Source organism: Thermobia domestica, chromosome 11 (assembly GCF_964235325.1).
Source record: "Thermobia domestica chromosome 11, izTheDome1.hap1.1, whole genome shotgun sequence".
NCBI classification, from domain to species: domain Eukaryota; kingdom Metazoa; phylum Arthropoda; class Insecta; order Zygentoma; family Lepismatidae; genus Thermobia; species Thermobia domestica.
The window spans coordinates 215,091,910-215,115,534 of NC_137464.1; the positions used below are offsets into that span (position 1 = coordinate 215,091,910).

General features: G+C 35.7%; 1 protein-coding gene across 1 annotated transcript in view; it reads left to right on the forward strand.

Moving 5' to 3' along the window:
- The first annotated feature begins 341 nt into the window (after positions 1–341).
- LOC145665453 (pickpocket protein 28-like) overlaps positions 342–23,625 on the forward strand; it is a 66,446-nt gene continuing 43,162 nt past the window's right edge. Inside the window, exons 1-5 of the mRNA XM_081732761.1 lie at positions 342–363; positions 6,383–6,440; positions 10,173–10,418; positions 15,335–15,386; positions 23,004–23,143. Coding sequence (XP_081588887.1) covers positions 342–363; positions 6,383–6,440; positions 10,173–10,418; positions 15,335–15,386; positions 23,004–23,143 — 518 coding nt within the window. The remainder of the gene's footprint in view (positions 364–6,382; positions 6,441–10,172; positions 10,419–15,334; positions 15,387–23,003; positions 23,144–23,625) is intronic.

Genomic DNA, 23,625 nt, shown 5'->3' on the forward strand with positions numbered 1-23,625 from the left:
GCACATCATACTAAGTTAAGTCATAGTTTGGGTACGCTATATGTAGTTCTCGAGATATAAGGCCTACAAGAAAATTTTTGTGTGAAATAGATTGCATATTTTGATCCAATAGGGTCTAAATGTATACAATATATTGGTGTTGTTGTCCATTATTATGTTTGATCTAAATCTATAGTTGACTGGTAATAGGTGCTGTTTTGAGCACTATTCGTTGTTACAAACGATACACTTTATTTTAAATTGAAATATAATAAATAAAATACAAATAATACGTCACTATAAAAGTAGCTTTTCTTTTAGCAGTATAGAAGTTTATTATAAATACCTCATATATAGATAAAATGGGCACTGGAGTCAAGAAAGGTATGTCTCTTAATGTTTTGAAAAATGTAATAATAATAATAATAATAATAATAATAATAATAATAATAATAATAATAATAATAATAATAATAGTCATAAAGTGACATTCGCTTTCGTATACATTAAATGTATCTTTATTCAATAGAGACAGTTCGCTTCTAATTACTTATAACTGTCTATACTTGACGGGGGGAAAGCTAATGTAAAGAAGAATGGATCTGTTCTCGCTGTGTTTATTTTTTTCTGCTTTCAGCAAAGAAAACGTACTTCAACGCCTTCTCACTGAAATGCCATAAATATGTCATTGTTGAAAAGGGTCCCCTCACAGCTGTGGACAATGTTGAAACTTCAAAGTAACCCTCAGTTACTCGCCGCAACCTGCTAGAAGAGAGAACGCAGTGTCCTCAATGCGTTGTTGCAAATCTTCACATGAAAAAAGGGGGGAATGAATAATTTAATTGGAGGCTTTTAGTAAAATTATAAGCTCATATAATGAATCCTTTATTATCGACCTGACTCCATGCAAATTTTTGTAAGGATTTGTTCATTGGTTGCTGAGAAAAACACGAAAAGAGTTCCAATGTTATTAGATAGGGAAAAACTCGACTCAGCGAAGAGGTAGCAACAGCCTTAAAGCGTTTCATAAGCACTTGCGAAGATTGTAGATAAAAAATTTTGGTTCCTGTGTGTCTGTGACGTGATATTTGCGATATCGAGGTACTTAGGTAGTGCGACAGTATGGCTGGAGTAACAATACCATCGACTGGCGAGGTAGAACGGTGGGTGGTCTATTAGTGCGGTTACCGTCTTATGTTTTTTTTTTTTTTTGAAAAGCAGAGAAACTTCTTTACCTGGGACAAATGAAAGAGGTTCGCTTGGCTGCTAAATGAAACAAAATAAAATTTTCCTTGACTTTTTTAAAATAAATTGAATTTACATATAAAGATGTTTTAATTTGAATATATGAACAATTAATTGAGTGTCTGAGCGTAATTGTCACAATACTAAATCGTAAGTACATTATATTATTTATATGCTGTAATTAGTGTTTCAAGAAAACTTTTTATCAGATGGAAAATTTTGTGAAAAGCAACGTTTTTATTCAGTTTTTCAGTTTGGATTTCATTCGCTTTTTAAAATGCTATTTCGTGTAAAACAGGAAGTAAGATATAGCTGTTAATAAAATAATTATATCTTTTTAGTCACGAATAATAAATAAACATTTTTTCAGAAAATCTTAAAATAAATTAAGTGCAATTTCAAAGAAAATCAGTCTTATGTATAAAAGTAACCAAGAAAGTTCTGTCGCTTTTTGCGTAAGTCTGCGATAGTTGGCCCTAACTGGCGGCCGGGTTTCGTCGAGTCGAAACAATAATCTCGCGTCGGGGTGTTGAAGTACCACCGCGTAGCAGCGACCAGCGAGAACTTCGTCTTGGTCCGCACTTCTCAGATTCTTCGCGGAGAATCGTGAAGGGACCAACACGAACTGTCGCCAGTCATGTGCATGCGGTTATTATTATATATTCTTTTTTGCTGACGAATTGTTCCTAAAGTGAGCTCCGAGGGTCAAGAATAACCTCTGCCTCAACATCATGACGTGAAAAATCTTGAGATAAGTGCTATAATTGTATGAATTTAGATGACAACTGTCGTCGATCATTAGAAAGTGAGTATGCGAGAACTATGAAATAAAGTAAATAGACACACGTCATTTTGTTACAAAATTACATGGCGAACACATTTTATCTAATTCCAAACAGTTATCGTCGAATATACACGGTTAAAGGAGCACTGTGATTGACCAAATTAAAAAGATCTTAACGATTTATCCCTTTACAAGCAACGTTTCCTTCATCGCCATCGTAGCGAAGTAGGAAGAACACTTGCCTAGTAATCATAAGGTTGGTGGTTTGAGTCCCCTTCGGGGTAATTTTTTGGTACTTTTTAAAAGTGTTTTTTAGACTCACCTTAATGTAACTAAATCACACATATAGCCGATTTAACATTTTGGGGGAGTAATTTTGTGGTTCATTGGCGTTTTGTCGCATCTCTGCCGCTGGTGGCATAATTTTCAAAACGGTAGAGGGGCCACCGGGGATCGTCGCTGCGGCTCCGCCAATGTTTGGCGTGATGTCGCTAATTGCCCATTTGTGGTCCACCGACGCTTACGGCATGGGGACAATTCAGTGTGAGTGGCGAAACCATTCAGCAGCACCTTCAACTGAGGAAACACTAGAAGTTGGGTCGATGGGTCCCACATAACTTGATTCCGGGTCAAAAGGCAACGCAAGCAGACACCTGTGTTTCTTTGCTGTCTCGTCTGAGGAAGGAGCCATTTCTGGACAAGGTGTTGTCATGTGATGAGAAATGGGTCCTGTACGAAGTTCCACGGCGCCGTCATAATTGGTTAGCATCCCATGAACGGTTCCAAGACAGCCGAAACCAGTACTACACCAGAAGAAAGTCCTCCTGTGTGTTGATGAACTGCTCGTGGCATCGTGCATCGGGAACTGCTACCAGCTGGTCATCGCATCAATCCAACTGTGTACTGTCAGCAGTTGAGCCGTGTTCAAGAGAAACTCAAAACTCCCAAAGGGGTCCTTATGTTACAGGACAACGCTAAGCCCCTCGTGGCTAGGATGACCCGGGACACCATTTTACGCCTTGGATAGGAAACACTATTGCATCCGCCATACTCCCTGGACATTGCACCGTCCGATTATCATCTGTTCCCTTCCTTGGACAATCACTTTAAAGGATGCCAGCTCAAATCCCAAGTAGAGGTGCAAAATGCACTTGATAACTTCTTCACTTCACGGAACACCAACCTCTACCGCGATGGAATAAATGGCCTTCCAGAACGTTTGCAGAAGGTTGTCGATCTATTCTTGATCTTCCAGATACGCGTTAGGTGACATATGAATGTCCGGAGGTGGTGAGTGAGAAAGCGATAGAACTTTCTTGTTTACCTATATAGATCGGTTCTGTGTATTGAAATAGTTATGCACAAAGGTATAATGTTTGGTCGGGGGCAGTAGTTCTTGGTTAAACATAATACAAACTATCTGTAATATAATTTATGAAATTACTATTAATAATAATAATAATAATAATAATAATAATAATAATAATAATAATAATAATAATAATAATAATAATAATAATAATAATAATAATAATAATAAGCTAAAACAGTGTTTTTAGTTTTCCGGAAGGAAACCAAAATTTTCCAGTTTTTTTCAGGCTTCAAAAACACTAGCTGTAACACATTTTTTTAGATTGTAGCTGTCCCCCTTCAAAAACGACGGGCCCCTCCTACAGAAACCTGCTGGCTACACCCCTTGTCTTAGGTGACATATCGATGTTCTAAGGTGATAGGTCAAAAAGCGACAGAACTTTCTTCGTTAATTTTATACATACTATGTAAAACTACTGTATAAGTTCTAGTATCTCGAGTTCGGGAAGTCGGAATGTCAAAGTTCCTTAAGATTCGTGTTCCTCGTGCTCTACTTTACAAAATATATAAAAATCAGGTGGGGTCCAGTTTGCTTCCCTGCAACCGAAAAGTACCTTGGAAGTGTCATCAAAGAAGTAACTAAAAAAAAAGTGCAAATGATCCCAGGTCAGTATTTGTAACACACAAGTTCACATCAGTACTTACGGAGTTATAAACCGTAAGAAAGTGGGAGGAAACGGGAGCAAATAAAAAAAAGTTGAAACACAAACATAAATCAATACAATTGTCTCGATCGATAGATGCTTTCACAATTGTTAAAAGGTGTAATTAAAAACATTGGTTTCGGTTTTGAAAAACGCATTTGCGGTTTCGGTTTTGAAAACCGCATTTGCGGTTTCGGTTTTGAAAACCGCATTTGCGGTTTCGGTTTTGAAAACCGCTTTTGCGGTTTCGGTTTTGAAAACCGTTTTTGCGGTTTCGGTTTTGAAAACCGCATTTGCGGTTTTCGGTTTTCAGAAAACCGGTTTTCTCAAAAACCGAAAACCGCAAATGTCACAAAAATTCAACAGCACTAATCTGGAGTTGTTATATGTGGTAGATACTCCAGATCACTGCAGAGGCATGCTGTTGTAAAAGTTATTATTTCGGTGGTTATAGTTTCAACTTGCAATAGTCGTGTGAATGAGGAAATATTTACTATATACCAATCAAAAGCAACTAGGTGAGAAGACCTCGAATACTACTACTACTACGGAGAAGAAATTACAATGCATTTCAATGCACAGTGCTAAGACTCCGTCAAACATTATTTGTTTTACGTTTTATCTGACTGCCCAAAACAAATACAAACATTTTACTGAATTACGCGAAATTACTGAATTTGTACTAGTAGCAGAATTAAAAAAAAAAAATCCTGCAAATAATAAAAACAATATTCATTCTGTTGTTTTCAAAAGATACTATAAAATCTGCTTTCTCATAAACAAAGAAAAAATAGATTTCTGAAACAAAAAAGTATGCCCTTACTGGCTACCCTCACAATTGTGATGGCCAAAATTTACAGCGTTCCCACTAATCTGATAATTACCTTGCAGACATAACAAATTACCCTAATGAAGAAATAGATCTTAATTCACAACAAAAATCATATATACTTACAAAAAACACTTCAGACGATGAGCAATAGACTTTCAAAACTATTTTTCTCGAGAGCTTTCTTCAATTCCGCAGAACACTACTCATAAACGTTGTGATTTCCAATATACTTAACAGACGCCTATTCAGTACCTGACAACTTGACATTCAGACATAAATGTGCTTGTATCTAATTTGTGCACTAAAATCCTTTGATTGGCATTTCTTACCAGAGTGAAAATAGCCCTCACAATTGTGAGGATATCTGCTGAAAGGGTTAAGTAAAAAAAAAAAAAGAAAAAAAAAAGAAAAACACTTCAGGCGCTTTCGGATATTCATATTTGTACTTAATCAAAAGGAAGTGATTCCAATTGTCTCCGATTTTCACATAATCGTAATTGTCGCAGAACACAATTGTCAGATATTCCCTAAAAATTACGTTTTTCATGAAATGTTGCGTGTACTTTCTTTCAGACTTCTCAGTGAAATCTATTAATTTTGGTTTGACATAACTCAAGGACAAATGGCCAAGTTCATCACCTTTTTAAGATCATATTTCAGGATAGTTTTCTTTAAAAATAAAAAAAAAAAGTCCATTAAACGAGGCATCTTTTCTGGGAAAGTTAAAAATTACTGTTGTTGGTTAGGATTCGAATTTGTGAAGGATAAGCTGATGAAAATCTCGAACTTAATAATAATAATAATAATAATAATAATAATAATAATAATAATAATAATAATAATAATAATAATAATAATAATAATAATAATAATAATAATAAACACTGTTTTTAATAATAAATACACTGTGTCACTAATTCAATTGTCTATATTACAGAAAGTATCGATTTTTTCTTTTTCTTCTTATGTTTTTACTTCTTAATTACGATGATAATATAACATTAGAAGAAATAGTTTAAAAAGCAAATATGTACGTAGTTAACTTTTCATTATTATTATTGCAGGTGTGTTTGTAGTATACTCCACAGATCTTTTTATTTTACTACGAACGTTAAGTTTTGTATTTCAGTTATTTCACTAGAAACTGCAATTGTTGACTTTTTTTTTTTCAGACTATTAAAGAACACAGTTACTTCAGCTGTTGGTACTCATTTAAGTATTGATTGAAGGAAATATCGACATAGAAAATGAATGTATACTCAGATGCAAACATTAAATATGATTCAAGGATTCATGTAGATATTTTGACAGGTTGAATTGTTTTAATTAGAAGCCGTTCTAAATTAACTATTCTAAGAAAGATTATTTCTTCTCTCTGACATCAATATTATATGAGAAACTCTAGTGGCCAAGACTTGAAATATCGGTAGATACAGTAGTACTGCAATTAAATGTTGCTTTGTGAGTTCTGAAATAAAACAATGGAATCTAACAATTTATTTGTACAAATTCTTTTTGAATATTTAGAGCGTTCCAGTTTGCATGGATTTCAATACCTGGGGCGTGGGAGACATCTAGTGGAGAGGTAAGGTCCTGTAAGAATGTTCTTAACCGTATGGATACAAACTTGATTACTAATTCTTTTCAAAAAAATCTAAACCTCTATTAGCTCGTAAGTCTAATAAAGGTCTGGAAACGTTTTCCTTTTCTTTGTAGTTCGAAGCCCAAGTTAATAACAGCTCTCATCCTTCTTAACCTCGGTCGTGCACAAGGACAAAATATCAAAGCTCAAACTCAACCTCTTTTTTTTTTTTTTTCATCAGTAGATGTGTCTTTATTTCAGAAAATGAAAGGGACAGGGGACTATTTCAATTTAGTTTGACAAAATTTTTAATCTTTCCCTTCGTAATTTTATCCATTCGACCGTAATAAAACTAAATACAATCTTAAGTTTAATATCTTTGATCGATATATTATACTTAATAGAGTCTAGATCTATGTTCATATCGAGAAACAGATGAATAGATATTGCAAAGTAACTTATTTGACGTTATGAAACGTATGATTCCATTAAAATTTCGAATTTTATTTTTTCTATTTTACTGATTTCTTTTTCCTCCACAATCACAAAGCTCTATTAAATCAGTTGTCGCAGTATAGAAAAAAATTCACCTCAGAGTAAGGCCGTTCCCAATCACACTATTTCGCCTCCAAGAGAGATAAATTACAACACTTCCGGCTGAATCCGGCTGAAGCCGGCTAACTACCGGCTTGTAACAACACAAATGCAACTATACGCCTAAATTATACTATATATACACCCTAATAAATGCTGTGATAGCAATAATATATCAATACATTCACTTTGTGAGAAGTTGCAGCCACACAAATCTATCTTTGTGCACCTGATTACTCGCAAAAATGCAAAAACCTTGAAGCACGAGATACACCGTTCATCGGACAAATCCACTATGGCGTGGGTTTGGCTAATTCATTCCGACCAACTCAAAACTGCTTTTGTCCGATACCACCCGCTGTCCGATACCAGACGATTTTCCCATATTGTTACACATGTGTGTGTAAACGTATGTTGTGGTTTCGTGTGGCATAATAAGCAAAGGTTTCCTTCTGTTAGTCAACAATACTCCCTCTCAAAAAGTCCAGAAGATACTGATTTTTGTTCCAATTGCCATACCATCTACCCATGCGCCATATTACCCTGACTTCACGCCGCCAGACTTCTTCTCAAAATGAAGCAGTTGCTGAAAAGTAGGCGTTTTTCTTTGAATTCTGAGGTCGATCATTAGTTCTTCGGATTCTGTGAAACGTTGGCTTTCTGCCTGATGTGACACTCTCAACAAAGAGTGGCTGAGGAATTTGAAAATCGTTTGGAGGAGAATGATATTTTGTGCGATGACCAGGGACGTACGCAGGGGGTTTTGGGAGTCCGAACCCCGATTTTTTTGCATATTTAGTCTAATTCTGGGGGCAAGTTTACAAATTTCAATCTAATTTATCCTCAAATTGAATTTGAACCCCCCCAAATGCTTTGATCCCTCCCGAAATAAATTCCTGCGTACGTGCATGGCGATGACTATGTGGAAATGGACTATAACATATGTTAGTTTCAAACTATATGAAGGAAATACACACACACACACACTATATATATATATATATATATATATATATATATATATATATATATATATATATATATATATATATATATATATATATATATATATATATACAGTGGAGTCTCTTTAATTCGAAGTCCAAGGGGACAGAAAAAAAATTTGAATTATCCAAAATTCGAATTAACCAAAAACTCTCATTTTAAAGTAAAACCAAGGAAACAAGATAACTGTACTGTATATGAAAAACTAACATGCAGTGTACCCTACCTTTTAAAGCACCACATTTTCGTAAGGAATTAGAATACTCTCCGCGATTCGACATTGTGCATAATGCACGCCAATAGATCACAAACTAATTTGTTTACATTTTTGTCACTGCTTTTAGTTCAGTTAATTGAAATTGCACAAATGTCTCGCACAAGTCATTTGCTACTGGAGGACAGGGTTCAAGGTCATTCACACTTCTATAGAAGGGATCGACACTTCCAGGTTATTGAGAAGGAGGATAGATACATACCAACCACCTTCTGCTAGAGCGAGAGGGGATCCGGCGGAGGTGGTATAAACAAATAATGCTTTCTCTTTCCCACGGTCGCCTCTGGATAAGATAACAGATAAACAAAAACCAGTTGGAATTGAATTATTCTGTTGTAATCTGTCGAACACTACACATTTTCCCACTGTAAATAATTCGAATTATCCAAACAGGAGATTCAAAAGTTCGATTCATCCACGATTTTTTACCATTGTTTTTAATACAGTTTTCAAGGGGAATAGACTTTAGTTCGAATTATTCAATAATTCGAATTATCCAAGTTCGAATTAAAAAGAGTCCGCTGTATATATATTTCCTTCATATAGAAAAAATAGAGCTAAAAGTTTGAAACTAACCATATTATAGTCCATTTTCACATTATCCATATATACTAAGCGTTATGTGGTATTGTATTGCACATACTGGCCTGGGAATATACGAAATATGGCGTTCAAACTGACGCACTGACCACGCGTCATTGCCTGAAATGCATCCCATGTAGCCGGCCAGAGTCATATCCTTCTCAATTTTCTTTAGTTACGTAATAATGAAATACTGATGAAATTAGCTAACAAATAGAAGGAACTATTAAACTAAACTATCTGGCGGCCCACGAAGAACTATGACAGACCGGATGGTGCTTGTTGAACTAGGTGATGCATGGTCAGGGCATCGGTCCCCAGGGACCATTATTTCTGAATTTCTGCATCGATATCCGATACCTCTTAATTCAGGTAAATGCCTAGGTATTATGTTGTCAGCAGCGGAAAATGTTAACGCTCCCACTAAGAATAGAGCCAGGGACCACTCATATTAATATAAAGTACGGAACAAGAATAAACGACCAAAAATACCATTAAAACTAATGGCATTTTTGGTCGTTTATTCTTGTCCCGTACTTTACATTAGAAGCTTAGAGATCCACTTTCCTTTTAATAGTTTCTATTCGGACCAGCAGATGACGAATTTTGATGCATATGCTTGCGAGAAAGAGTTCATAAGATAAAGAACATTGCATGTAACTTAAACATAGAGCTTCTGGGAAGTGAGTTCTTTTGAACACGATTGGCAATACTTGTTTTCTGATGAATTATTTAAAAAACGTTATAGCATTCAGGATCACAAATGGAACATGGAAATGTAAACAATATTCATTTTTGATGTCACTATACTAAAGAAGGAGATGCTTGATTTGGATCATCCTTCCTCTTGGCTACGCCACTGCCACACTTTGTATTACGTCTTTGGTACGAACGGTTCCAGGTTCAATTCCCGGTGGGAACACTCGGCCGAAAAAGTGTAAAAGCTATTTCAGGCTGAGTGAGATTTTTCTGGGTTTTCCTAATTCACACCAGGCAAATGCCGGGTTGGTACCTAACATACAGGTCCCAGGCCGTTTCCTTCCTTTCCGCCGAGGGAAGTCATCCGTCATAATGACGGGCTAACATGGCCGTAGATGCCGAAAGTCCAGAAATCTAATTCCTAACCCTAAATCTCACACCTTGCAATATAATAAAACTTTACTTAAATTATGTTTAGTTGTCGTTTTTGTTAAAATATACTCACTCTAAAATCAGTAACTTCGAATATTGTCAAGAGTGCATCACAATTTATGTATTTTTCTGCAATATATTCATTGCAGATTATGCTGGGTAATTGGAATAGTGGTGAGCGTTTGTGGCTGTGGATATATGATCAGTGCAGTATTGATGAAATGGAACGAATTTCCTGTAATGGTGACATTTTCTGAAACTGCGACTCCTGTCTCAGAGATTCCATTCCCTGCAGTCACCATCTGCTCCGAGAATAAGATTCCACAAACATTTTTCTTCAACTACACAGAAATCCTTACCAAATATGATTTAGGACAGGAAGTTTCAGAACAACAGTAAGTAAATAGTTTTGCGTTCTTCCTCTTGTTTGCTGTCTGTTTAGGTTAGAACGTGAGATCGAACCACATATGCTTCTACTAGGAATGACAGTGGGCTACTGTACCAAAGGCAGAAATGCTACCAAATAAACATGCTGACGTTGACCAAACGATGATTTTATGGTTGTTACAGTAGCGGCGTTCGGTGTTATACAATAGGATGAATCGAATTTCCACTTTTTTAAAATTCAGCTTACCCTTAGTGATATCTTTTTGCGAAATGGGCTCCATATCATGTGTAGAAAATTGCAAGTCGATTGGTCAATATCTTTAGGTGCCACCAACGGCCGAAAATTTTTGAATTTTTGTTAAAAAAAAATGTTTTAAAAAATGTAAAATATGTACTTTTATGAAATATGGTTATCCTATGTGGTTTTGTTTCTGTAAAAAGTCTATATTTTACGTGAAAAAAAATTCAGCTTGATGAGTCAAGTCATTTAGGTGCCACCAGCGGCTTAAAATATGGACAAATGTGTCCCTACTTTTTTCATTTCTTAAAATGAAGTTGCATTGTTTCTGATTCATCTGGATCGTTAATTAGATAAGAAAGATTTTGTTTTACATCTGCAGCTCTTTGCTTATTTCCAAACATTAATGATGGGAATAACCCAGAACTCACCACGAGGAGGTGGCTGAAGTTCGAGTTCTGCCCACCCGTATATAGTAATGTTGCATGTGGTAGTGCAAATTCATATTGTTGCTCTTTTACTTGATTTTTTTTTGTATTAAATTCTGGTATGTTTTTTCTTGATTGTAGTGTTGCTAGGACAAATTTATGTCGTGATTCTTGCCCACATACCCCTGATTCCGCTTCTGTAACCAACTTCACCATTCTTTCTACAGCGCGAGTGTGACAAGGTAAGGATGTAATAGATTCATCAGCTATTGGAGCTGTCTTTACATTTTTTCTTAGCTTTTGCAGGCTCAAGTGTTTTGTCAGTGGTGGCTCCGTCAGCGTGCATGTTGGCCAATTAATCATATTAATATTGTTTGTCGCTTCTAAGTTGATTTCAGGGATGATGAATTCTCGTACTGGGTACGCGATCACCAGAATGGATCGTTTGTCTTGCTTTTAGGACTTGCCTCCAGCCAAGCTATCGTACTTGATAGAAGTAGTCAACATTGATAGAAGTAGGTTCTCAGGATGGCTTACGACGCATTTCTACGGATCACTGGATCAATTATTTTCCAGTATTTCGCTTCCATGTGGCGAGAAGTCGTGATGAGTTGCCAGAAATGACGAGCTCCTTCTGCACACGATGGATTACGGATCACAGCAAACCAAAGTGGCGCATAGACCATCATGATGTACTAGACGATGGTTTTAAGTTTATTCGTGGGTTCTTTTGTTCCTACGTACAAACGTAAGACTCTATTTGCTGTAGTTAGCTATCTGGCTTAATGAATTTTACCAGGCTTCATGTGAGCTAACCCAACGAGGCATTCTCCTGAAGAAACCGCTTGGCAGATATTCAGCAAATATTTTTGATTCGTGCTTAATGAATCCTCAGTGAAGTTGAGGTCGCAGTCTACTGGAACGGGCTGAAAACTCTGGAGTGGCTACTTTTCGCAGGTTGGAAGAGCTGATCCTATTGGTCCTCTAAATGTATTTGGTCCAGTAGACTTGCCGTCTATAAATTCAATCAAATGTCGAAATGGGAGCTCATTCGTGTGTGTCATACAAACGATTCTCTGAAGGGGTTTGCTCAGGAAGACTTCAATATGTGCCATCGCACCATTCTTCCGACCAGTGTTGGTAGCAGTATCGTCGCAACTCAAAACAACCAGATCTGACGGAGGATATTTTGATCAACCAAGAACTTTGTGATGGAGCCCGTATGCTCTCTCCTCTTCCAGATGAAGGAGAGACGTTGCCAAGATAGTTCGATCCTGGCTCCTGTAACAGTACGTAGTGATCTTCTTTTTTCATTATTCGGTGGTTGATGCCGTATTTAGTCTCAAGGGTGAGAGTCTGATTCTTTCTTCCGTCTAAGTATAACGCTTTTTACTTCGTTTGATTCAAGCGATGCACTCGCCTCTTCAACGATGGCGTTTCCTAAGGATTTCTTCTCTCTCCGAATCTTGCTTTTGTCGATTACCTTCTGCTTATAAACTGGGGTAACCAGTCCGATATCTGCCAAAAGCGACGAAGCGATAATTGCGGCCTTGCGGTCTGATATATTACATGTATATACTACATTGGAGAATGTCGGCAACCTAACTCTTATTTGTTTAGAAGGGCTAGTCTTCTCCCTTTTAAGCGCAGGAAGAAACTTAACAGTGGAATCTGACTTTTCTCCCGATCCATTTTGTAAAGGGACACTCTATCGTTTTGTCTTCCGGAACTACTAATTTCATTGGGCTTTGACTTTTCTGACCTCGATTTTTTCGCAATAAATGTTTGACACGTTTCTGTGTCTCCTTTCTATCAAGTCCTCCCATACACATCTATCGGCTGGTTCTCTGGTCAATTAAAAATGAAACTTCCAATTTAGGCATTTTCTTCTCTCTCGCACAAGTGCAAGCAACCGGGTCGATGCATTTACAAGAAGCGATATCAAACACAGTTTTGCTGGCGAACGCCTGAAATTCTGCAACTTTAAAAGCATAGGAAACGGGTTTGTCCTTGAACTTTTGCAGCTGACGGACCTTTTTGTGATAATGTAAAATCAACGGTATAACCCGTTGCTCGCTCAAAATATCTGCACCGCTGATTGATGTGTTTCAACGAAAGGAGTTTTATCTACAAAAATAATCACTTGTTATATTTCTCCCGCTACGAACATAAGCTGGACAACTACCGGTATGCGTCTTATTTGATAACATTCATTCTACTATAAAGTCTATTCTTTTTTTACCTTGATTGCCCCATTTCTTACCTAATTAGCTGTTTATAAGAGACGAAAACTTGATTTCTTTTACAAAATACTGAATAAAATATATATTTGGGGCGTTTTGACCAAATTTTAAGACGCTGGTAGCACCTGAAGGACTTGACCGATCAAGCTGAATTTTTTTTTTTTTTTACGTAAAATATGTACATTTCTGAGAAAAATAACTACTAAGGGTAAAATGTTTTCGTAAAAGTAAATATGTATAATTTGTTTTTCAAAAATGTATTTCTTAACAAATTTTTGAAACTTTAGGCCGTTGGTGGCACCTAAAGAAATTAATTAATCGGCCTGAGATTTTCCATATGACATATAGAGACCATTTTGCAAAAGAATTTCGCTAAGGGTAAGCTGATTTCAAAAACAGTAAAAATTCGATTCACCCTATTATACAATTTGTCATGGCGGGGCAGCTCCGCCAACCCCGTGCGAGAAAAAAGAATATTTTTTACCGGAATAAAATTTCGGAAAAGGTAATAAAATTTCGGGGAGTTTAAGCCCGGAAACCCTTCCTTAAATACACCACTGTCTGACTTCTTAGCAAGTGGATGAACTCTTTTGAATTCCATGGTGCAAATATTTATTCTCTTCAGGCCCATTAGTGGGAACTCGCCAAACGCTGTAGTACTTTGTGAGAAAATTTAGTAAAGAAAAAAAAAATATCCTAAGGCTTTTGCTATTATTTCCTTGATCATGACCTCTCAGAGCTTGATTTTATTTCGCCATATGTAACATTATACGTGTTAGCCGTACCAAAATTACTTTGCATCTTTCATTCTCAACGTTGATTTGGTGCTGTGTATCTTTATCTGTCATTACAGACATCTCCCAAAGTTTCCATTGCATCACTGTGTATACATGACTTCTCATGGCTGTATATTGGATCTCACAAAAGGCTGGTTCATTACCGGTTTTGTTTCTTCCAGTGATCAATCAATATGGAAAGCAAAACATGAAATCCGCACTAACAGAGAAATGAAACCATGTTCTCAGTTGTGATTGGCCATTGTCGAAATTTCTTGTAATAAGAACTAGAAAAATGCTATCTTCACTGATCGGAAAATTTATTTATTTATTTATTTATTTGGTTGGTATGGCCCAAGTTCATGTTAGAATAATTACCTGCATCGCTTGACCAATAATAGACTTCTAATGTGTTAATAGACTTCTTAAGCTCAAATTCCTTCTCTGTTGTCACCACTGCAGATTATCCATACTCTGTCCTGGTATTATCTTCGATACTTGCTGCTGTAACGTTGGCTTCATTGACATTTTCCCCAATCTTAGAGTATTCACTTACGGGTTAGGTTGACATTTATTTGCTGGTCCATACATTTCAGTTACATTTTTTACTGATATGTTTACATTTTTTAAGGTTCATTACTGTTTAACTTTTAAATTTTGCGTTTTAATGCCCCTTTGTTCAAAGTTGCTGGGGCATTGCCCCGGGTGTCTCGATGTTAATGCTGTCACTGGACTGACAAGTTCGGCTGCCAATTGCTTATAAGGTAATTAGCTTCCTCCAAGAGAACTTTGCGCATTTTTTCTATAATAATAGAATATATGGATACTAGTAAATGAAATCTTAAAGTTTTATGTTCCACAGTTATGCCGGGTAGGCTAAAGGAGTTGATGATCATGAGAAATGACGGAAATGGTGGAATGAAGAAAGTGGGAGGAAACGGGAGAACACAAAGAAACTCACGCACATGGTGTTTGTCCACTACAAATCTCACTTGGCGCGAGCTGGGATCAAACATGTATACTAGTATCTAAAGTTATGCATAGAGATGCAAACAAGCCTGTCTTTTTTGGAATCAAGATTTCTTCCTCATAGAATCTGTCTTTAAGAAAATAAACTTAAATTTTCTCTTTGCTGACTTTTTGTCATTTTTAAATGACTTTCTTTTCTATTTTTACTTTTTCTTTTAGGAATAAAATGTTTCAATTTGCAAATATGCTATGTGACCAACCCTATTTCAGCACGAGAATATATGATAATGTAAGTGACGAAATGTATAGATTTCTTTTGCAGGTGAGTAGTTTCATAATAATAACAAAAATAATAAATTAAAGCAAAATTCATAGCAGAGAAACAAAGTACAAATGGGTAAAAAAAAAGTGTAAAAACAGTAAAATTAAAGTAAAATTATTCAGTAAGGTAGTAAGAAAAACTTTGAAAGAAACTAACAGGTAAAATAAAAATATTTGATTCTTTATATTATAATTGTGTATGTTGTGTTGGGGTCCCTGATTCAATCCCAGCTCGCGCCGTGTGGACTTTGGGGTGGACAAACACTGTGCTCGTGGGTTTTCTCGAGGTTCTCCCGTTTCCTCCCACTTTCTTCATTCCACCATTTCATTCATTTCTCATCATCACCGTCTCTTTTAGCCTAACCGGCATAAGCGTGGAACGTAAAACTGAAAGATTTCATTTCATTTTTCTATATATGTTATGTTGCTTGTATTCTGTGTATTTTTGGATGAAAAGATCCAATATATTTCAATCAAAAATGTTCTTGTACGCCTTATATCTGGAGAACTATACATAGTGTAGCCAAACGCAAACTATCACTTAACTCAGTATGGTGTGCTTATTCCGTAGAAAGTACGAAAACTCGATTTAGGGGCCGTTTAAAAATTTTGTGGCTCCTGATCCAAGAACTAATTATTGGCCAAGGTCGCAATCTTTTGATGCATTTTTTTTATCATTCCTAAAATTCTTATTAATTAAAAGAAAAGTATAATAAAGTACAAAATGAAAGTGAAATAAACAAATTAAAATCACGGCCTGGATTAAAGTTTAGGGGCCAGGCTGACAAAAATTTAAATATAGCCCCCGCCTCAAACTATTGAGGATCAATAAGGACAAAAATAAAGAGAGAGAGAGAGAGAGAGAGAGAGAGAGAGAGAGAGATCAAAACAAAAGAAGAGATTTCATCGAAATTGTCTGGGGGAGAAGCAACTTCCTTAATTCGTTAAGCGGAACCCTAGCAAGGGCGGATCTAGGGGGAAGGCGATCGGGGCGATCGTCCCCCCAGAAGAGGACACTTTCTTATTTTATATATATAAATAAAACCCATCCAAAAGTTTGGAGCCCTTAAAAAGTAGCAGTATGACAACCCACCGCCCCCCCCCAGAAGTCAGACCTGGATCCGCCCCTGAACCCTAGTATGGGTGAGTGGGGGTTTAAAAACTATAAATAAAATTATTGGCTATTACCTATGGAAACAGTCATTATACGTCATCTCCCTCGTGGAATATATAATTAGAATACCAATCTTAAGCGGGAGAGACTCGAATTCGATACCTACTGGAAGTTTATTTAACTCGGATTCCACGTTAAGCTTCAGGTCCAATCTCGGATGATGCTGAAATGGAGCATTAAATTATTAAATAACCAACCAACCCATTACAAATGTATGCTTGACCAACCTACGGAAAGAGGTCATTAATTTTTTTCAACTATCGATAGTCTTTAATGAAACATTATTTTCATTAGCACTGTTATAATAAACTGAAAAAATTCAATTAACTTTCAAATTCAACTTATCACAAACTTTCAGTTAGTATTGCTAGTAGCGTCGCGATCTTTTTTACAGATAGCTTAAAATCCTAGAAATACATTTGAAGCTCTATCTCCTCCCTCCCCTAAAATGTCAATCGGATAGTAATTTTATTAACCTAAATTGTTTTATAGTTTATACATCATCAGCGTACGCCATAACATGATGAATACCATTCAGCTCTAGGCTCTGATTTTCCTTATAGCGTACTCTAGAACAAAGTTGAATTTAATAAGGTGACAACGCGTCTCTTGTTTCAGGCCATCCTCCACATGAAAGCTCGTGGACAAGAATTTTTATACTCGAACTTTACTTTAGGATTCATTCAAACTTATCTTAATTAATCTAACTGTCTTTTCGGGTATTCAAAATTCTGTAGGAATGTACGTTTCCCTCCTGACCTAATCTTAGACCTTTCTAAAATCAATAAATAACTGATGTACAGATAGCGTGGCCAGAAAGCAATGATTAAAAAGCCGGACACATTGACTTAGAAAGCCGGACTTCATGAATTTCTAAACCTTTTCCCCACATATGACAATTCAATTCATTAATTGCGTTTAGGCATCTTTGGCTCCAGTAAGCTGGGAAAGCTACATTTACATGTTAAAACTCTTATTTCGATCATATTTCTCTGTTCCTCGAGAGGCTTTCAATAGACGCTTCGTTTGCAAGAATTCCTTACATATGTCACTGCATGTTCCATTCTCACTTTTTCCTTTACAGTTGAAACAAACGAAGTTCGAACTCGCTGTGGAGATAATATTTCGGTTATGTTCTTTTATTCAAGCAGCATTCATTAATGAAAATACCCGTTCGCAGTAAGCATTACTAATTTGAATGGAAATAATAAATGAAACGACTTTCTTCAAATTCTCAAAGCCTTTTTCGCTCGGTGTTTCCGCACGTTCGAAAAATTTTAAATACCCTTCTTCAATAGTTGTACAGTTCTTGAACATATCTGAGGCTGCTACTTCTTGAAACACCTTGAATTTTGTTAAGTCCATCCATGTCAATGGATTTAATATTACACGCCTCAACAGAACTAACAAAATCTTCAAAAGAACAGTCGGGATTTCCAAGCGAAAGCAACCAGTCTCATAATTATGTGAACTTGTTTCACTTAAATCATACTTCCGTTTTTCTATCAAGTTTTGGGACTCCAAACTTTTCTTACTTTACAACTTAAAAAATGTACTGGTAATAATTTGCAAATTCTGAAATGTCTGAGATCACGGGACATAACCTCCAAAAGCAGGAATCTAGCCACCCTATATACAGGGCTTTTGTATTCTCATTTCTTTTCGAATATTTGTTGAACAGTAAACATCTGGTCGATAGTTGATTGATTTTGCCTAAATCCGCACTGATAATCTCCAATAATTTCATCTGCGCATGGGGTCAATCTTGCTAATCGAATATTTGAGAGGATTTTATACGATTTTGACAGAAGAGAAATACCTCGATAATTATTACAATAAGTTTTGTCACTTTTCTTGTGGATTGGAACACTTATGGCAATTTCTTCTTGTTCCAGATAAGTAGAAGAGTTTGTGTAACTTGTTCCACAATTTTTTTCCTCCAGCTAAATTTAACTCAGCCGAAATTTCGTCTACACCTGCAGATTTGTGTTTCTTTAATTTCTTTATAGCAATTTATATTTCTGTTCGGTTAGGCTAAGAGATATACGGTATACGGTTTTGCTGTGTGCATTTCCCTTTCTCCATGCACATTAGTTTTTGGCTGCGTGTTAAGCAGATCGTCAAAGAAATCTTTCCATCTATTTAAGATGTTATCTGTATCAGTGAGAGTTGTTCCGTCAGTTTCTTTTAATATACAAGCGCGGGGTTAATAACCTTTCTTAAATTCGTTAATGTTGTTATACATGTCCCGAACTTTTTGTTTCTACTATTAGCTTCGAGTTCCTTAATTTTAGCTTTCAAAAAATTGCGTTTCTTTGTTCTAAAACTTTTGGAAGTTTTCTGCCTGATGTCAACAAAATTTTGTGTAGTTATTTCGTTCGGATTTTGTACCCAAAGCAAATTTAACTGTTTTCTTTTCTCTGCTAGTTTAGTGTATTTCTGGTCAAACATGGTTTGTTCCTACGTATTTTTCATGCCCAATATTTCTTTTGCTGAAATGTTAATGCTACTTCTAATTTCAACCCAAGTATTCTCAACACTACTACTTATAATCGCTGCTACCAGGTACTGATCAGTATCACAGTCAGCTCCTCTAAACGATCAAACATCAGTTATGCTAGACTGTCTTCTTCTATCTACTAAAATGTGATGAATTTGATTGTGTTTTCCCATCTGGTGAGGTCCAAGTTTGAACTTCGCGATTTAGGATTTAGGATTTAGATTTCTGGGCTCTCGGCATCTAAGGCCATTTAGCCCGTCATGTTTGAGGGATGACGTCCCTCGGCGAGCACACTATCCGAGGAAAGGAAGGAAGAAAGGAAGAGGCCTGGGACCTACAAGTTAAGTACCACCCCGGTATTTGCCTGGTGTGAATGAGGAAAGCCCAGGATAACCTCATTCATTGTGGCTGGCCTGAAAAAGCGGTTTACAGTTTTTCGACCGAGTGGCCCCACCGGGAATCGAACGCGGGACCGCTCGCACCGAAGGCGAGAGCGTTAGATGAAAGTCGCGATATGAGAATTTTGTATTATTGACGATAAGGTTTTAGGATGTTGCAAAGTTCACAAGTCTAACACTTTGTCATTACTTTCCTTATACAGACTTTTATTCCCTAAAATCGGTGTGAAAATATCCTCTCGTCCTACCTTCACATTAAAATCTGCTAAAAGAATTCTCATGTAGTATCGCGGAAGTGGGCAAATACTCGTTCTACTTCTTCGTAAAAACTGTCTTTTATATTGTCATTCTTATCTTCTGTTGGGACATGTACATTTAAAACAATATTATTACACCACTGACCCTAATACTGACCCTGACACTGACTAATAAAAGAAAGTTTATAAATTATAAATTCAACCTGTTTAATTGTTGACATTAAATTTCTTACACAGTGAGCAAATAATTCGGTGAATGAGAAAGTAATCCCTCTCTATAAACAGCTTATATTTTTCTGTAAAGAAGAAAAATTGTCGCAGGATGTTTATATGAGTGTATTTTGCAAGTTATGTGAAATAATGATCTTCTTAAGCACATTGAATCTCCACCAGTAAAAACCACCTTACTTCACATTCTAATCTTATGTAAATTACAAACTTGTCAATTATTTTCAATGGTATATGCTACATCAAAAATACTTATAGAATCGTTTTCTCATGTAAAAATACATAAGGAAAACATATTTTCATGTAAAGGACAGACTTCTTGTTATACAGTGCTATTTATTTTGGATTTTTAACCAGAAAGTTTTATTGGAAAGTAAATGGTAAGGTATTTAGCCTTTTTTGTGTGTGACGTTGTGTTTTTAAATTTAGTGTTTATGGGATCTTGGTTTATGGAAACTAAATTTTTTGTGTGTGACGTTGTGTTTTTAAATTTAGTGTTTATGGGATCTTGGTTTATGGAAACTAAAATTTCTGGATTCACATTTATGTAAAGAAAATAATTATTTTTTTTCCCTGAATAATTAATGTCCATCTTGAAAATATCCTCCGTTTTGGAACATCCAGTAGACATTGATATACTAGTGCAGAACACGAAGGGTCAAGTTTTCCACTAAAATGGTATATAAATGTAATTTTCTACATTTCTTTAGTAAGTAAATATTTTAGTTATCGTTATAAGTTTTTCACGTTCCTGTGGTGTTAGTGTACGATGAATGAGTTTTTTTCACTGAATATGGCTATTTATAACATGTCTCCTATGACCCTCGGAGCTAGTAAGTTCTCTGTAATTGAATGTTCCCTGTTCCCCCTGTGTTCCCTGTAATCCCCTGTTCCAAATTGCACATGCATGCTTTATATCCTCACTGAGGCAGAAGACATTAGGAGGAAGCAAAAGAAATAAGTCACCAACATGAAATTACGAGTACTTAAAAATAATTTGGGGTGTCAAAACACCCCATGTAATTAATCCCATGCAGGGTTAACACATTTAGCATTGACGCAATTAATGCAGGATTAACACATTAAACACTGATGTATTATTATTATTATTAAGTATTTTGCCTATCAGCAGGTTCTGGGACTAAAGAGTTTTTTTTCTTCAATTTTAGATTTAGGCCTGCAAATTTTCCACGTTTTTCGATCCTCAGCTTCCTTTTTCAACTCCCAATATTTTCTTCTGTTTCTCAAATCATCGATTATTTATGTTCTTTTTCTTTCTATTCCTCGTTTTCCTTCCATCTTTCCTTCCATGGCGGTGTGAAGACAATTTCTTCGAAAGCTGTGTCCAACCCAATTGACCTCCCTACAAAGGAAGCTGGCTAGAAGTGTCCTCTTCTCTCCTATCATTAGTCTCCTATCTTTTTAAAAACATCTTCGTTTGAACTTTGACGTACCATAATTATTTTTTTGACTGATACATTTGTGTTCATAAATATTTCTATGTAATGTTCTATAAGCCACAAGACTACGAACAGTGGCGGCGGTTGGACGTTAAAAGTGAGGGGGCAAGACATGATCTGAATATTTGTATATAAATGTTAGTTTTCCTGGTTGTTTCTAACATTTTGTTTGACGAAAGGTTGTATAACTAATAGGATACTATATTTTCAGTTAAAATACCGTATATCGTATATAATAGTTTATTAAGTAAATTGAGAAGAACAACGCAAGTAGATATTAGCCCTTTGTACTCTTAAACAATGAAAGTGTAAGAAGAGATTTGCTTCCTTGCTCATGAACATCTTAAAATTCTGTCTGGCAAATTGTGTGATCAGATTATTTAATAAATTTGCAAAACAAATAAATAGAAAGGATAATATTAATCATAGTAATGAATAATGATGCTTGTTTTGCAAAAGTTATATTGAAACTGAGGATTAATGAAAAAATCAGTGCTATTAAATGTATGTTATTACTCTTAGAAAATGAAAGGCAGTAAATACTACAAGCATATGCTACGACATTTAAAGAAATATTTGCTTTTGCAACTTCTTGAAATATGTTCGTTGCCATTAGGTGCAGTTTTCACTTTCTTGGAACACATCAAAACACAACAATACTTAGAATCAATCCACACTTCAGTTATACAAAATAAACTTAAAACCTAGAATTATGTTCAATTTACTAAATTTTATTGTATATACACTCGTACATCCTTAAACACAACACTTCACTCGTATATTACACTACAAAACAATGGAAAAGGTAGAAGTTGTTTCTTATCACGCTCTTTTTAATCGATATTCCTTACTTTAGAAAGAAGAAAAGACATTTTAGGAACTGTCAATTTTTGTGCAATTAAAGAATAACTTGTGAAATAGGCCCTACTTTTTTGCATAATGTTCTTTCGATTAGCTTCAAAGCGGCCCACTAACATATCGAGCCCTTGTAAGAAGAAATGAAAGTATGCTGAAATTGTGCTCCAATAGGTTATTTTTTGGGGTTATTTTCTGTGGCGATTAAAACGCAATTACTGTAGCTTTCTTTACTCCACGGGAAGACAACCAATACGTATTCACGCAACAGCAAATATTATATGGCAGCATTTTTTCCTATTAATCAGTAACACATACAAAATCGTTACATTTCCAAATGAAACTATATACATTAATTGGTTACTTCAAAAAAGTGCGGGGGCAACTGCCCCCTTTGCCCCCCCCTAATCGCCGCCCATGACTACAAACAATTTACTGGAACTATCACGTTTAGGATTTGTCATTTTTTAAATTTCTTTGATTCTTGATTTGCTTCATTCTTCTTCTCCAGAAAGAGTAATCAAACGTCTTTTGTGTATTATAGTAAGGAAAGCGAGACAGAAAGAACCAACTATCTTACTTTTCTTTAATTGAAATTTTAGAAAAGGAAAAGAAAAAAATCAATCTCCTCTAAAATAAAAGAAAGGAAAGGAAGCTGTGGAAGAAACTTATTCAAGCCTTTGTATCTTTAATTATAAGAGTAAAATTGAGCAAATAATATTAAAGTTTAACATTATATATTTTAGCTAAGAGAAACCTTACCGCCAACATGGAGTCGAGTGTGGCGCCAACATTACGACGTACGATTTGAACCTATTATAACAGAGGAAGGGAGCTGTGAAGTATTTAATATGCTTCCAAAGGAAGAACTTTTCACTGACGATGTGTAAGTATTTCCATACATTTTCTACTGCTTTAGCATTAGGCGCAATATTACTTTAATGCATACGGCTGTGTCAGGGGTGGAGTAAAAAAAAAAAAAATCATTTCTGGGGCGAGAGGGTCCTGATTTGATTTTGGGTTATGAGTTTGTGGAGAACTTCACTTTCAAGGGATTTATTCGATTCCTCTCCCCACTTTTCTATTTCACCAATTATTTCATAAGTATTGACTTTTATTAATATTCCCCTTCTTTAGCCTATATGGCATAACTGTGGATTCTAAATCTATTTTTTAAAAAAAGAAACAAAAAGAAAAAATCATTATTGATTGAAAGTTTCAAAAATTCTTTTCTAGCACGTGTACTAAACTTATTAGATAAAATGCTTACAAAATTCGTTCTTTGTCTGAGGAAGTCACAAGTAGTGGTGGTGTCATTGTCAAGAGAAAACAGCAACAATAGATACAGTTACAGTCTGTAAGTTAAAG